The sequence below is a fragment of the Aethalodelphis obliquidens genome, unplaced genomic scaffold (assembly GCF_003676395.1).
Source record: "Aethalodelphis obliquidens isolate GAN/ISIS:26980383/991018 unplaced genomic scaffold, ASM367639v1 scaffold2, whole genome shotgun sequence".
NCBI lineage: Eukaryota > Metazoa > Chordata > Mammalia > Artiodactyla > Delphinidae > Aethalodelphis > Aethalodelphis obliquidens.
The window spans coordinates 56,373,720-56,386,635 of record NW_020837946.1 but is presented as its reverse complement, the minus strand read 5'-3'; the positions used below and the strand labels follow the sequence as shown (position 1 = coordinate 56,386,635).

General features: G+C 34.4%; 1 protein-coding gene across 4 annotated transcripts in view; it reads left to right on the top strand.

The window, feature by feature from the left end:
* The window catches only part of MTX2 (metaxin 2), a 63,903-nt gene extending 52,465 nt beyond the window's left edge, over positions 1–11,438 (top strand). For all 4 annotated transcript variants that reach the window (XM_027127518.1, XM_027127531.1, XM_027127527.1 and 1 more), the window contains 4 exons: positions 436–474; positions 860–985; positions 2,205–2,281; positions 10,041–11,438. In XM_027127518.1, coding sequence (XP_026983319.1) covers positions 436–474; positions 860–985; positions 2,205–2,281; positions 10,041–10,215 — 417 coding nt within the window. In that variant the 3' untranslated portion in view covers positions 10,216–11,438. The remainder of the gene's footprint in view (positions 1–435; positions 475–859; positions 986–2,204; positions 2,282–10,040) is intronic.
* The last annotated feature ends 1,478 nt before the right edge of the window (positions 11,439–12,916 follow it).

Here is a 12,916-nt window from a genome sequence, read left to right as displayed (position 1 = left end):
TTAAAGTTACTGAAAAATAGGAAAACAGTCAAGCCACTTCTAGGGCTAGTGTCGTTAACCAAATTATTTGATCATTATCATTGAACAAGCTGCCTGATATTATCATTTCTAGTTTTTCTGTTTGTAAACAGGAGTGACTCTTGCCCACTCATTATTTTATTTTGGTCTTGTGAAATTCACTTAAATGGTATCTGTAAAATACTTTAATGGCATTTAGAGATGTATTCTATGAATAAGAAATATTTTTATAGGTACCACCATTAAGTTTAATAATTCTATGTAGCAACATTAGCCAAGAAAAAACAAAAACAACCCTCACATATGTGACTTTTATGACGTTAGCTTATAAAAAATTACCCTGGCAAGAAGTAACTTTCTTTATCCATTTTCTCTTTGATACTTTAAAGTTTTGGTGACTGTTTTTTTTTTTCCTAGTTGTATCTTCAGTGGTGTGATGAAGCTACTGTAGGGGAGGTGAGTGGTTCTGCAACATTTATCTTAATTAAAATTTAATGAAAAAACACTTTTGCTCAGAATCATCAGTCCCTGCTCATAAATGAAACATTGTGGTTTATACCATTAGTGATATAGTTTTTCACTTTAATTTTGCTTGCACATACGTTTTAGGGAAGCTGTGTGTCATTGTTTGATATAACTGGTTGCAGAGTATGTGAAAGTTTATATATTTTTAAAGAGAATGGTTTAAAATTTTAATTTTTAGATTGCAAGCTATGTTTTGTTTTATTTTTTCAGATTGCTCTGTTTGTGGTCTCTGGAAATATATTTCCCTTAGAATTTTATTTGTGAAAACAGGCTATGTCTTTAGAATCATGTTTTTAACATAATCTTTTTGCTTTAGATCACTCATGCTAGGTATGGATCTCCTTACCCTTGGCCTCTGAATCATATTTTGGCCTATCAGAAACAGTGGGAAGTCAAACGTAAGATGAAAGCTATTGGATGGGGTAACAAGACACTGGACCAGGTCAGTTCAGATTGAAGTTGGTAAAACCCTCAACTTTAATACATAAAGAAAAAAGATTTTTAATTGTTGGTCCTTTAAAAAAAAATCCCAGGGGACTTCCTGGCGGTCCAGTGGTTAAGACTCTGCACTTCCAATGCAGGGGGTGCCAGTTCCATCCCAGGTCGGGGAGCTAAGATCCCACACGCTGCGCGGCGCAGCCAAAAAAACACACTAACTCCCAACATAATAAAAAAAATTAACAAAACATTTGCTCTTATTTTCTCTGACATGAAGTACTTTTTTGTTTTATAAAAATCACACATGCTTATTGTAAAACAAATTATGTAATACCAAAAACTTCAAAAACGGAATAAAAGTTGGCTGGAATCCTACCATCTAGAAATTGCCACTGTTAACTATATGGAGAACATTCTTCTAGGTGTCTCTTAATAACATTTTCTTTAAATGGGGTCATAGTATAACTGCCACTCTATAACCTAATTTTTTTTATCCATTCAGCAATACATTGTGGACATTTTTTTATGCCAATAAATATAGATCTGCAGCATCAGGGCTTAAAAAGAAAAACCCAACCCTATTAGATGCAGTGCTTAATATACCTGCTTTTCTTTGGTCTTAAATTTACTGAAGTAGCAAAATTATAAAAATATATATCTTGTCAAGGTCATGAGTTTGAGCATCATTAAGCTAATTAATGTCTCATTTTCAAGGATACCCCTAGTCCTAGTCAGCCAACTCATTGATGTGTGCCGTTGGCCACAAGGGGGATTGGGTAAATGAAGAGGGATGGAGTAAATAAAATCTATTTCCACTAGTGGGAAAACAATTCAAATGATTTTTACTCATGGTAGGTCAGCAGTGTCATCTTTATGAAGCAGATTTTTTAATATATGTGAAGTCATTTGATTATATGGATTCAGGAAAACATTTTTGTAGAGAGTAGAATTTTGAGATAAAAACTTCCTTGATCATAATCCTTATAAGTAACTTAAATGTACTTGTATTTAAAGGAAATTTGCTTTCAAATTTTCTTCCGGTTTCTTGTATAGAAATTATTACGTATGTTCTCTATGTGGTCTATAGTCTGATTTAAATATACTAAAAATGGTTACCTAAATTTATATTTTTATTATAAACTATGATACATATTAAGTTTTAGACACATTTTATTGCTTTGCTAATTTAAATATTTTTCTCTGGGGTCTGTTGCTTGTGTTAGGTCTTAGAAGATGTAGACCAGTGCTGTCAAGCTCTTTCTCAAAGACTGGGAACACAACCGTATTTCTTCAATAAGCAGTAAGAATTTATTTTTTTTAGTTAGTTTCTTTTCTGTATTATTATTTTATCATACATGTCGTATCAAACATTTTATCATAGAGGAATTGTTTTATCAAGAAATATTTACGAAAAGATTTAGTTATATTAAAGTTCATTTTTGCATTCATTAACCATTTAATTTCTTGGGTGTCAGGCATAGCACTAGCTTCTGGGAGACCAAGATTTCTAAAATGCAGTGCTAGCTATTAAGAATTTTCTCCTGACGGTAGACAATGTAAACCAGTCATTATTGTATGATATGATAGAGGTTCTACTAGAGGTAGTTCAAGGTGCTTTGTATGGAACTATGACATGTTAACAAAATCTGAGCTTGCAAACTACTATTAAAACGTGAAGTGTAGCCATACTTGTCTGTAAAGGATGATACCCTGAGGACTAGAAAAGTGAATAAAACTAAACTGTAAACAATATTGTTGGATGGACAAGCATTATGATGAACTTTTCTTTTAAAATTTAATGAAAATATTTGTAAAGCATAGAAATAATTGTGAAGGATATAGATTAAATATATGTATGTGTATATATGTAAATTGAGTAATTCATGTTTTATTAAGACAGAATTTTTTTGTAATTTGGAAAATAATATCTAACATAGGCAAAGAATGAATTTTCCTTTTTTTTTTAAAGTTACAATTTTAGTATATCAGAATCAGCTATCCTGTGATCCAGTTTAAGATGGGTTTAAATTAGCATTTTAACCTCATTGGTTTGCTTAGAATTCTAATCTTTTCTTGGCTTTTTAATAAAAATCTCTTGACTTTTAGATGGATAATTTTTTTTAAATTTTTTTAATTTTTTATTTTTTGGGGTACACGGGCCTCTCACTGCTGTGGCCTCTCCCGTTGCGGAGCACAGGCTCTGGACGCGCAGACTCAGCGGCCATGGCTCACGGGCCCAGCCGCTCCGCGGCATGTGGGATCTTCCCGGACCCGGGCACGAACCCGTGTCCCCTGCATCGGCAGGTGGACTCTCAACCACTGCGCCACCAGGGAAGCCCTAGATTGATAATTTTTAAAAAGGTTTATTTGTTATTATTTACATCTTCATAGGCATTCATCTATAGCTATATCAAACATCTTTTGGTAGAGATGTTAATATTTGTAGCAAAAATGGCTATGGTGATAGCTTGGAAATATTAAAGTTATATTAATGTATGTGCTATACAACTGATATTAAAATAAAATTGGGCTCTGTTGATCTTTGAAGCAGAAAGGTCATAGAGTTCAAACCATGAAATCCTGGTAGGTAAAGTTTCTACAGCTATGTTCTTATTTCTAGTGATGTTTGCTATGCTGATTCTAGTTGTTTCGTCTCTAATACAAAAGAAAGGTATCAAAATGTTAGTATTATGTAGTCCCCTTTCTTTCTGATATAGGAATTCTTAGGAGCTGAAAAGCTCAGAAGGGGTGCATTTTATTGTTTGAAGTGCATCACTCTGTTTTAGGAGTTAGTTTTGTTATGCACCCTGTCTCCATGGGAAGCCAGGATAATAGATCTAACTTATTTTTCTCCTCATTGAAACTCAGTGTCAAAGAGTTAGTAACCAGGTATCATTTGGCATGTGATTCAGTGGAAATATCAAGAAATATTTTTCTTCATAAGGGTATAATTATTATTATTTTTAACAACCTTATTGGAGTATAATTGCTTTACAATGGTGTGTTAGTTTCTGCTTTATAACAAAGTGAATCAGCTATACATATATCCCCATATCTCCTCGCTATTGCATCTCCCTCGCATCTTCCCTATCCCACCCCTCTAGGTGGTCACAAAGCACCGAGCTATTTTACACTACCAAATGTAAAATAGATAGCTAGTAGGAAGCAGCTGCATAGCCCAGGGAGATCAGCTCGGGTATAATTATTTTTAAACTTGTAATGAAAAATTCAAAATTTAGAATAGGTACAAAAACAATTGAGAAACTGTTTAACTGGTATTAAGATGTAGGTTTTTGAAATAATTTTACCTTATATGAGACTTAGATAAACATTTTTATGATTGAAGTATAGAATAGTTTTAATTTTTAGTTTTAATTGTTTAATATTAAAACTTATTTCCCTGTGTATCCTCTCCTTACCCTCTAAAATTAGAATCAGCTTTTTTTCTAGCTTACCTACTAGACATGTTGAGAGGCCTCATGAAAGAAACTCAGTAGCTTTACTTGATGTGAGAAAGGGAAAGATAGTTGAGGGAGATCTTGCAGCAAGAATAGTAATTGGGAAAAGAGGACAAAGAAGCTAAATGGTGGAAAGGAAAAAGGAAAGCGAATTTGAAAAAAATTAGAAATAATACAAAGTAGATACTAACAATTGTCCTTTTTATCTTTCATAATATATAGTTGGTAGCTTTTAAATATTTAAATCATATTTCTAAAATGCAGCTCAAACAAAATCTGTGTTATCTGTTGAATCTGTGATCTTGCTGATGTGATATCTGTTAACACACCTACACAAAGACTGGGTAATTTATTCCCTTTCACCTGGTGAGTGCATTTGGAATAAAAAACCAGAACTGTTCTTGAAGTGATATTTTCATGTTACCTTTTTAATAAAGGGGAAGAAGAAGAAAAAAATAATTTTTCTAAATGTAATCAGAATAGAAAGAGTTAATACTACTCCAAAGCATTTATGAGCTCCTTGAGGGTTTTTGTTTTCCAAACAAAACCTATTAGAGGAAGCTCAGTAAATGTTGGTTAAGACTAGATTAAATTGAATGAGAAATTGGAAAAGGAGTTAGGTTTGAAAAAGAAAAAGTACTGCTATTAACCATTAAGTAAATGGTAAAATTTGAAAATATACCTTCATATACTGATAGGAAAGTATTTTGAAGAAATGATGCAAAAATTATACTTGGGAACCTTAAGAAAAATTTCAGGGGGTAATGGGATTTCATTGAAGTTTATTCAACTGAGAAATCACTAGTTAAGAAAATTAAGGGGAAATTGCTCAAAAATATCCAAAAGCAAAATATAGCAAAGTTGATGGCAAGGGGCTTGATTTACAAATTTGAATGATAGTCCTAAAGATCAGTGATTGATACATAAAGAAAGGATATGTAGATTATTTCTGTTAGTATGAAGAAATGACAAGTTAATAGTATAATGGGAAAGAAAAATTGGGGAACATTCAGACAAAATTAATGTTTTTGAAACTAGACTGTGAAACGTATCAGAAAGAGAGAAAGAAATATGGAACCATAATAATTGAAGAAAAAGATAAGTACAAAAAAATTTTTAGTGGGAAAGGTTAGGAAAACATTCGCATTTTATGGTACTGTTTTTATTTTGATATTCAAATGAAAGAATAGTAGATAATCGGTGGATGTTAGCTGAACCTGTTGTGGCAGCGATTTTACAATATATTTATGTAAATCAAACCATCATGTTGTACACCTTAAACTTATACAGTGATGTATGTTAATTATTTGCCAATAAAACTGGAAAAAAAAAGAATAGTAGGTAACCAACAGAAACGTGGAAAGAATGATAATGCAAGATGAGAAGGCAACAATGTGAAAGTTGTTGAAGGTCTTAGGAGGAGAGTTGCTATCTATATCCAAATTACAATCTACAAACTACTTAGTAAGCAGAAGGGTGGAAATGTTATGTTTTCTCTCCATATTGTATAGAAAAGGTAATTAAAACTGGAGGTACATGAAATCTTGGCTTGATTAAACAATTCAGTGGAAGTATTGGCTAAAGTGTAATTTTTTGTCCTTGTCTCTCATAGGAGTTGCAAATATTTTTCTGAGCTTATTGCTTTTTTTAAAAGTCAGGTTTATCGTGGCATAATTTACAAAAAGTAAAATTGACGCTTTTATGTGTATAGTTCTGTGAGTTTTAGCAGTGGTATACAGTTGTGTCCCCATTACCACAGTGTACTTTTTTTTTTTTTTAAGTATATTTTTGGCTGTGTTGGGTCTTTGTTGCTGCGCACAGGCTTTCTCTAGTTGGGGCGATCAGGGGGCTACTCTTTGTTGTGGTGTGTGGGCTTCTCATTGCAGTGGTTTCTCGTTGTGGAGCACGGGCTCTAGGCGCGTGGGCTTCAGTAGTTGTGGCACGCGGGCTCAGCAGTTGTGCCTCATGGGCTCTAGAGCGCAGGCTCAGTAGTTCTGGCTCATGGGCTTAGTTGCTCTGCGGCATGTGGGATCCTCCCGGACCAGGGCTCGAACCCGTGTCCCCTGCATTGGCAGGCAGATTCTTAACCACTGCGCCACCAGGGAAGCCCACAGTGTACTTTTTAAAAAGAAAGAATTGTGGGAATTGATAACATATATGTCAGAGTCAACTAATATAAGTAGTTGCTGAAATTTGTAAGGATTACAAAAAATATGCATTAAGTTATGTGTGTGTTTTGTTTGATTTAGTATAGTGTATTCTGCTTCCTGTTAGATGTTCTAAAAGTAATTTGTCACGAAGTTGCTATCTTTAGGTAACATCAGATCAGTTTTTGTATGCTCATTACCCTACATAATTCAGCACCTTTTGAGTTATGTGGATGTATATTTGAAGCAAATAATATTTTGACCACTTCAGGGGTACTTCTAGACTACTCTGGTTTGAACATACCTTCATTCCTGAGCTCATTCAGAGCCTTCCCTTATTGATAAAAGATGCCCATCTACCCTACTGGAAGTTGCATCAGAGAATATATTCACCTTTTCTTAGGCTCTTGTACAAGAAGCAGAGGGTAGTTAATCCTAAATAAGGATTAGGAAAATAAATCCTAAATTGGTAAGATACACGTTTTAAGAAATATGTTTAGGGATCTGGAAGAGTTGGTGTTTATATTACTTCTCACAAAGTGCCTCAGCTCAATATTTATCCACCTTCTACATCCTTGGTTTTTCTCAGGTATCCATTTGTTATTGATTCTTCATCTGTAATGCTAGGATCATGGTGCTGTTAAGTCCCAGGACACTTGTGAGTTTTTAAAACTATCCTATTGACTACCCTCTTAAACATGGCCATAAATTGCACATTTGACTTTGATTAATACTTCATGAATGTGTCAAAAGAGGGAAGGCTTTGGAAGAATGTGAATAACTACTATTGAAAAATTAAATATCCTATACAACTTAGGCAGGATGCTTTCTTTCTCTTTCGTGTATTCATTCAGCAAATAACCATTCAGTTCCTTAGATACTTTGCTAAGAACTGGGGTTATAAAGATATATGCAGTGTTATCTTTAGAGAACTTAGAGTATAATGGGGGAAACATTAAGTAAACAGTTATAGTATGGTATGAGAAGTACTTCACCTTTTTATCGATTCATTAAACAAATATTTATTGAGAACCTACTTTGGGCCAGGCATTGTTGCAGGTGTTGGGGACACAGCAGGAAACAAGTAGACTATGTCCTGGTAGAAAGAGATAGACAGTTAATTAAAAACAAATATTAGATAGTTTTAAGTGCCATATAGAGAATTAAAATAGAATCACATCACAATAAGCGGCTATATGTCCACTTTAGTTTGAGTGGTCAGGGGACGCTGACCACTCAAACTAAGATGTGATATTTAAGTTGTATTCTGAAAAACAAGGAGGAGCCAGCAGTATGAAGTCAAGGGCAGGGTGTTCCAGGCAGCAGGAATAGTTGGGTCAAGGCCCTAAGATTGGCTAGAGTTTATGTTCAAATGGAAGAAGCAAAACCATTTATGGTTGTGTGTAGAGAATGGTAGGAGATGAGGCTGAAGAGGTAAACAGGAGCCAGATCTTCTAAGATTTGTATGTTTTGGATAAGGAGTTTGGCATGTTAGTGTAAGTGGAGTGGAAATTCATTCCAATGTTTTATGCTTGGAGGAGATATAGATAAGTGGTGGCATTCAGGACATATTTTGGTGGTTGTGTCTCACCAGGCTTGCTAATGGATATGGGAGGGTAAGAGAAAGAGAGGACTGAAGAGTAACTCAGATTTTTGGCTTGAACAGGTGGTGGGTAGTGGTGACTTTTATTTTGGGAAGATGAGGGGACAAGCAGGTTTGAGATGCTTATTCAGCATTCAAGTGGAATTGTTACATAGGCCTTTGAATGTATGATTCTGGACTTCAGGGGAGAGATTCAGATTGGAGATAAATATTTTAGGAATTAGTGGCATGAAGAGATACAAAGCCATGCAACTATTAAAAGAAGTCATTCATCAGTGGCGATCAAGGCCACATAGCTAGTAAGTGACAGAATTAGGATTTGACGGACCCCCAAATCTGTTTTGCCAAACCAGATTACTGCAACATATTTTTACAGTTTAGGTCGACTAATATGTTTTCTCAGTAACTTTTTCACTGTAGGGCTGACAGCAATAATTAGTTCATAATAATGATGGTATTTTCTCCTTTTGTAATATTGTACTAGTACAGTACAATGAGGGGGCTCAGGGTGCTGACCCTTTGCTGCAGCTGAAAATCCATGTATAACTTTACAGTCAGACCTCTGCATCTGTGGTTCTACATCTGCAGATTCAGTCAACCCTGGATTGTGTAGTATTGTAGTACGTATTTATTGAAAAAAAACCTGCGTGTAAGTGGACCTTCACAGTTCAAACCAGTATTTTTTAAAAATTAATTAATTAATTAATTATTGGCTGCGTTGGGTCTTTGTCGCTACGCACGGGCTTTCTCTAGTTGCAGCGAGTGGGGGCTACTCTTTGTTGCAGTGCACGGGCTTCTCATTGCAGTGGCTTCTCTTGCTGCGGAGCACGGGCTCAGTAGTTGTGGCTCAGGGCTCTAGAGCACAGGCTCAGAGAGGTGTGGTACATGGGCTTAGTTGTGGCGCACGGGCTTAGTTGCTCCGCGGCATGTGAGATCCTCCCAGACAAGGGCTCGAACCCTTGTCCCCTGCATTGGCAGGTGGATTCTTAACCGCTGCGCCACCAGGGAAGCCCTCAAACCAGTGTTGTTCAAGGGTCTACTGTAATTATTTTAATGTAATATAGATTGGTGATGTCCCATTTATAGACCGTTAGTAGCAAGGTAGATAAATTTCATCTTTTTGTTAGTAATATATAATTAAAGGGAAAGAAAACATAGAAAAAATTTTGTTGAAGCCATTCTTACATCTCCTTCAGAAATCTAAGTTTACTTTTAAAATGGTAAAATTAAAATTAAATCATGTTGTAATATGATGATCAGGTAATCAGGTATCATTCTGTTTTCCTAGCACCACAGTGAAATTCTCTGCTTTGACAGCATTTTGGTTATGCATCTACAAAAGCACTTACTAAATTGTGTTGTGGTAATTTATGTTTTGTGTCCATGTCTTAGAATATCTTTCTTGCTTTTATATCTTTAGCATCTGGCATAGTTCCTGGCACACTGGAGACCTGTTGTATATATTTAGTGAATAAATTAATGAATAAAATGAATATGATCATTTACACCAATATTATTATTATTTTAAGGTTACACACTATATAATTCCATTTGTGTGACATTCTTTTTTCTTTTACACCAATATTATTTTAACACATTTAAATGATGCCATTTAAAAAAGCAAGTCACACAACTAGCAAATCGTAGTTTAAAAGATCTTTTTTTCTTTCATATCTTATAACAGAAACTCCAATAAAATAGAATAAATTCTATCAAGTTGGGGTAGGATTTATTGCTTACATGACTTTTTTTCTTTTAAATAGATGAATAAAGTGTTTAAAAAAATAGTATATAGTCTACCATACAAGTTAAACACTGTTCATGTTACTCTCATTTCTGCTTTTGTCTTAGGCCTACTGAACTAGATGCACTGGTATTTGGCCATCTGTACACCATTCTTACCACACAGTTGACCAATGATGAACTTTCTGAGAAGGTGAAAAACTATAGCAACCTCCTTGCTTTCTGTAGAAGAATCGAACAACACTATTTTGGTAAAGTCAGCTCATCCATCAGATTGTCTTAGAGTTATGTGTTAATTTAGTTATTATTTTTAAAAAGTTTGACTTTTGAAATATATGTTACTTGAATGATGTAATAGATAATAGTATCAGAATTTTACAACCAAAAATACTGCTTTTCACAACCTCAAAACAAATTACGTAATGTATCGTATACGTGTACCTTATACTGCTATTTGTGTATACATTAAAATAATTTTGAATGATTTCATTTGATATGTTGTACTCTATATCTTGAAATTTTTGGTTTCTTTGACACATGTATGCATATAAAAATAAAGCTCAAACAACTGTGTGGCCGGTGTATTTACTTTCTTTCCATCTTTCTGAAAGCTACTCTCTGAGCTTTATACATGGAATAAACAGTGTCTTTTCTAAGGCAATAATTTGTATTCCATACTCCCAAGATTACTTTGTAGATGTAATGCATGGTAAACCTGGTCACGGGAAGAATGTTCTTAACGGTGAGCACTTAGAAAATGCGCATGATTACAAAGTGATTAAATCCTGGAACAGATTACCATTTAAGAGCATTTTTCTTATCTAAACTTTATTGAACTTAAAAACATTTTATCAGAGCAGCTATTATTTACATTTGATAAAGGGATAAGTTTCAAGGACCTTATTTTTTTGAAACTTCTTTTTGGAGAAAATAATATTTTAATAATGCTGTTTTATTCCTTTTGTGGGGAAGGGAGGATAGATTTCACAGAAGTATCAATTTATACGTAAGCATAAAAGATTATATGCTGTATTTCTTTCAGTTTTTCTAATATTTTATGTAAAGCCAGAGATGCTATAAAAGAGTCAGATGTACAAATAATTTCTTGAAAATGTCTAGAATAGTAGTACTTCTATATTCCTTTTTATGTACCAGACATTTTAACTCATTTAATCCTTACAAAAACTATGAAGGTTATTATTCCCAGTTCACAGAAGAGGAAATGGAGACACAAAATGGGTAATACCTTGCCCAAGGTCATAGAGTTAGTAAGTGGTAGAGTTGGAATTCAAACCTAGGCGTCTGGCATCTGTTTGGCTTTTAAAGAAAACTACATTTTTTTTTTTAAGATTATGGATTTATACCTTATAAGGGATGTATTAGGTTCTCCTTAGCCCAAGTCCCACATAAACTTTGGGTGCTCCCTTTTGACTATGGTGCTATTTATTATTTTCCTGAACTAATTTTGTAATTTGTTTTATTATTAAAATAAAAATTTCCAAGTTATCTGTGCTTTTGTACAATTTTTATGACAGTTTTTTTTGGTATGTATTTTTGTATGCTTGTTTTATACTGAATGATGCTCTTTTAATAATGCCATAGGGCTTCCCTGGTGGCGCAGTGGTTGAGAGTCCACCTGCCGGTGCAGGGGACGCGGGTTCGTGTCCCGGTCCGGGAAGATCCCACATGCCGCGGAGTGGCTGGGCCCGTGAGCCATGGCCGCTGAGCCTGCGCGTCTGGAGCCTGTGCTCCGCAATGGGAGAGGTCACGACAGTGAGAGGCCCGCGTACCGCAAAAGAAAAAAAATAATAATAATGCCATAACGTTCATTTCATAGAACAAGTACCTTCTGTACTCAGTATATAAAATCTAGACTTTTTTCTTCGAGCTTTTTGGATATAAAGATATTACAACAACATGGGCTCTGATATTTTAATCTTAATCATTACAACTGGCTGGCTGTATTATCTTAATATGAGAAACTTTGGCAGACAATGGTTGTTTATTCCAAGTTGAGATATTTACTCTTATTTAAGACTTACTGACTATGGATCACTTTGATAGAGGTCTTGTTTTTCTCTAGTGTTGAGTGAATCACCCTCAAAACAGAATGTCTTAAAAAGTAGAAAACTTGACATTCAGTTATGGTTATTTAATACCTGCTTTTATCTTTTAAATTTGGGTCCATCAAACCAAGTCACAGTAGCTAAAAATTACCACTGAAAAGCTAGTTTGCTGACCAAAGAGTTAAAGGTTTTGCTGCCAAAACACTTAGGTGTATACTGAATTTTAAAGTAAGTAGCATGATTCTTTATTTAAATTAAAATTTAAGTCATAAGTAGTGAGAAACTTTAAATCAAGATGGGTATAGTCTACCCTGTCATTTGATGACTTCTGAATGATGTACATTGTTGGGTTTAAAATAACTACAGTCATCCAGGACCTCCCACAAATATCAAGATCTTTGGATGCTTAAGTCCCTCACATAAAATGGTACAGTATTTGCAATAACCTACACACATTCTCCCATATACTTTAAATCATCTCTAGATGACTTGTAAATGCCATGTAAATTGTTGTAAACACAATGTAAATAGTTGCTGGTGCAAGGCAAATTCAAGTTTTGCTTTTTTGGAACTTCCTGGTTTTTTTTTTTTTTAATATTTTAGGTACGCAGTTGGTTGAATCTGCTGATGTGGAAATTGCAGATATGGAGGGCCAACTGTATCTTCTATCAAACCCTTTAGAAGCCCAACTTGTTACTTTTTTAATTGATTTGAATGTTGGATGAGTAGATATTGTATTAATTCATTTGGAACCCTAAATCCAGGAAAAGGAGAAATTATAAAATATGTCAATCTAAGAGACTAATATATTTTGATACTTTTTTGATGAATAGATAACAAGTAGTTTTCTTACTGTTGTTTATGATTGTCGTTTAGTGAGAATGGGTAAAAAGCAGTTGTACATTGAGATATTTCAAG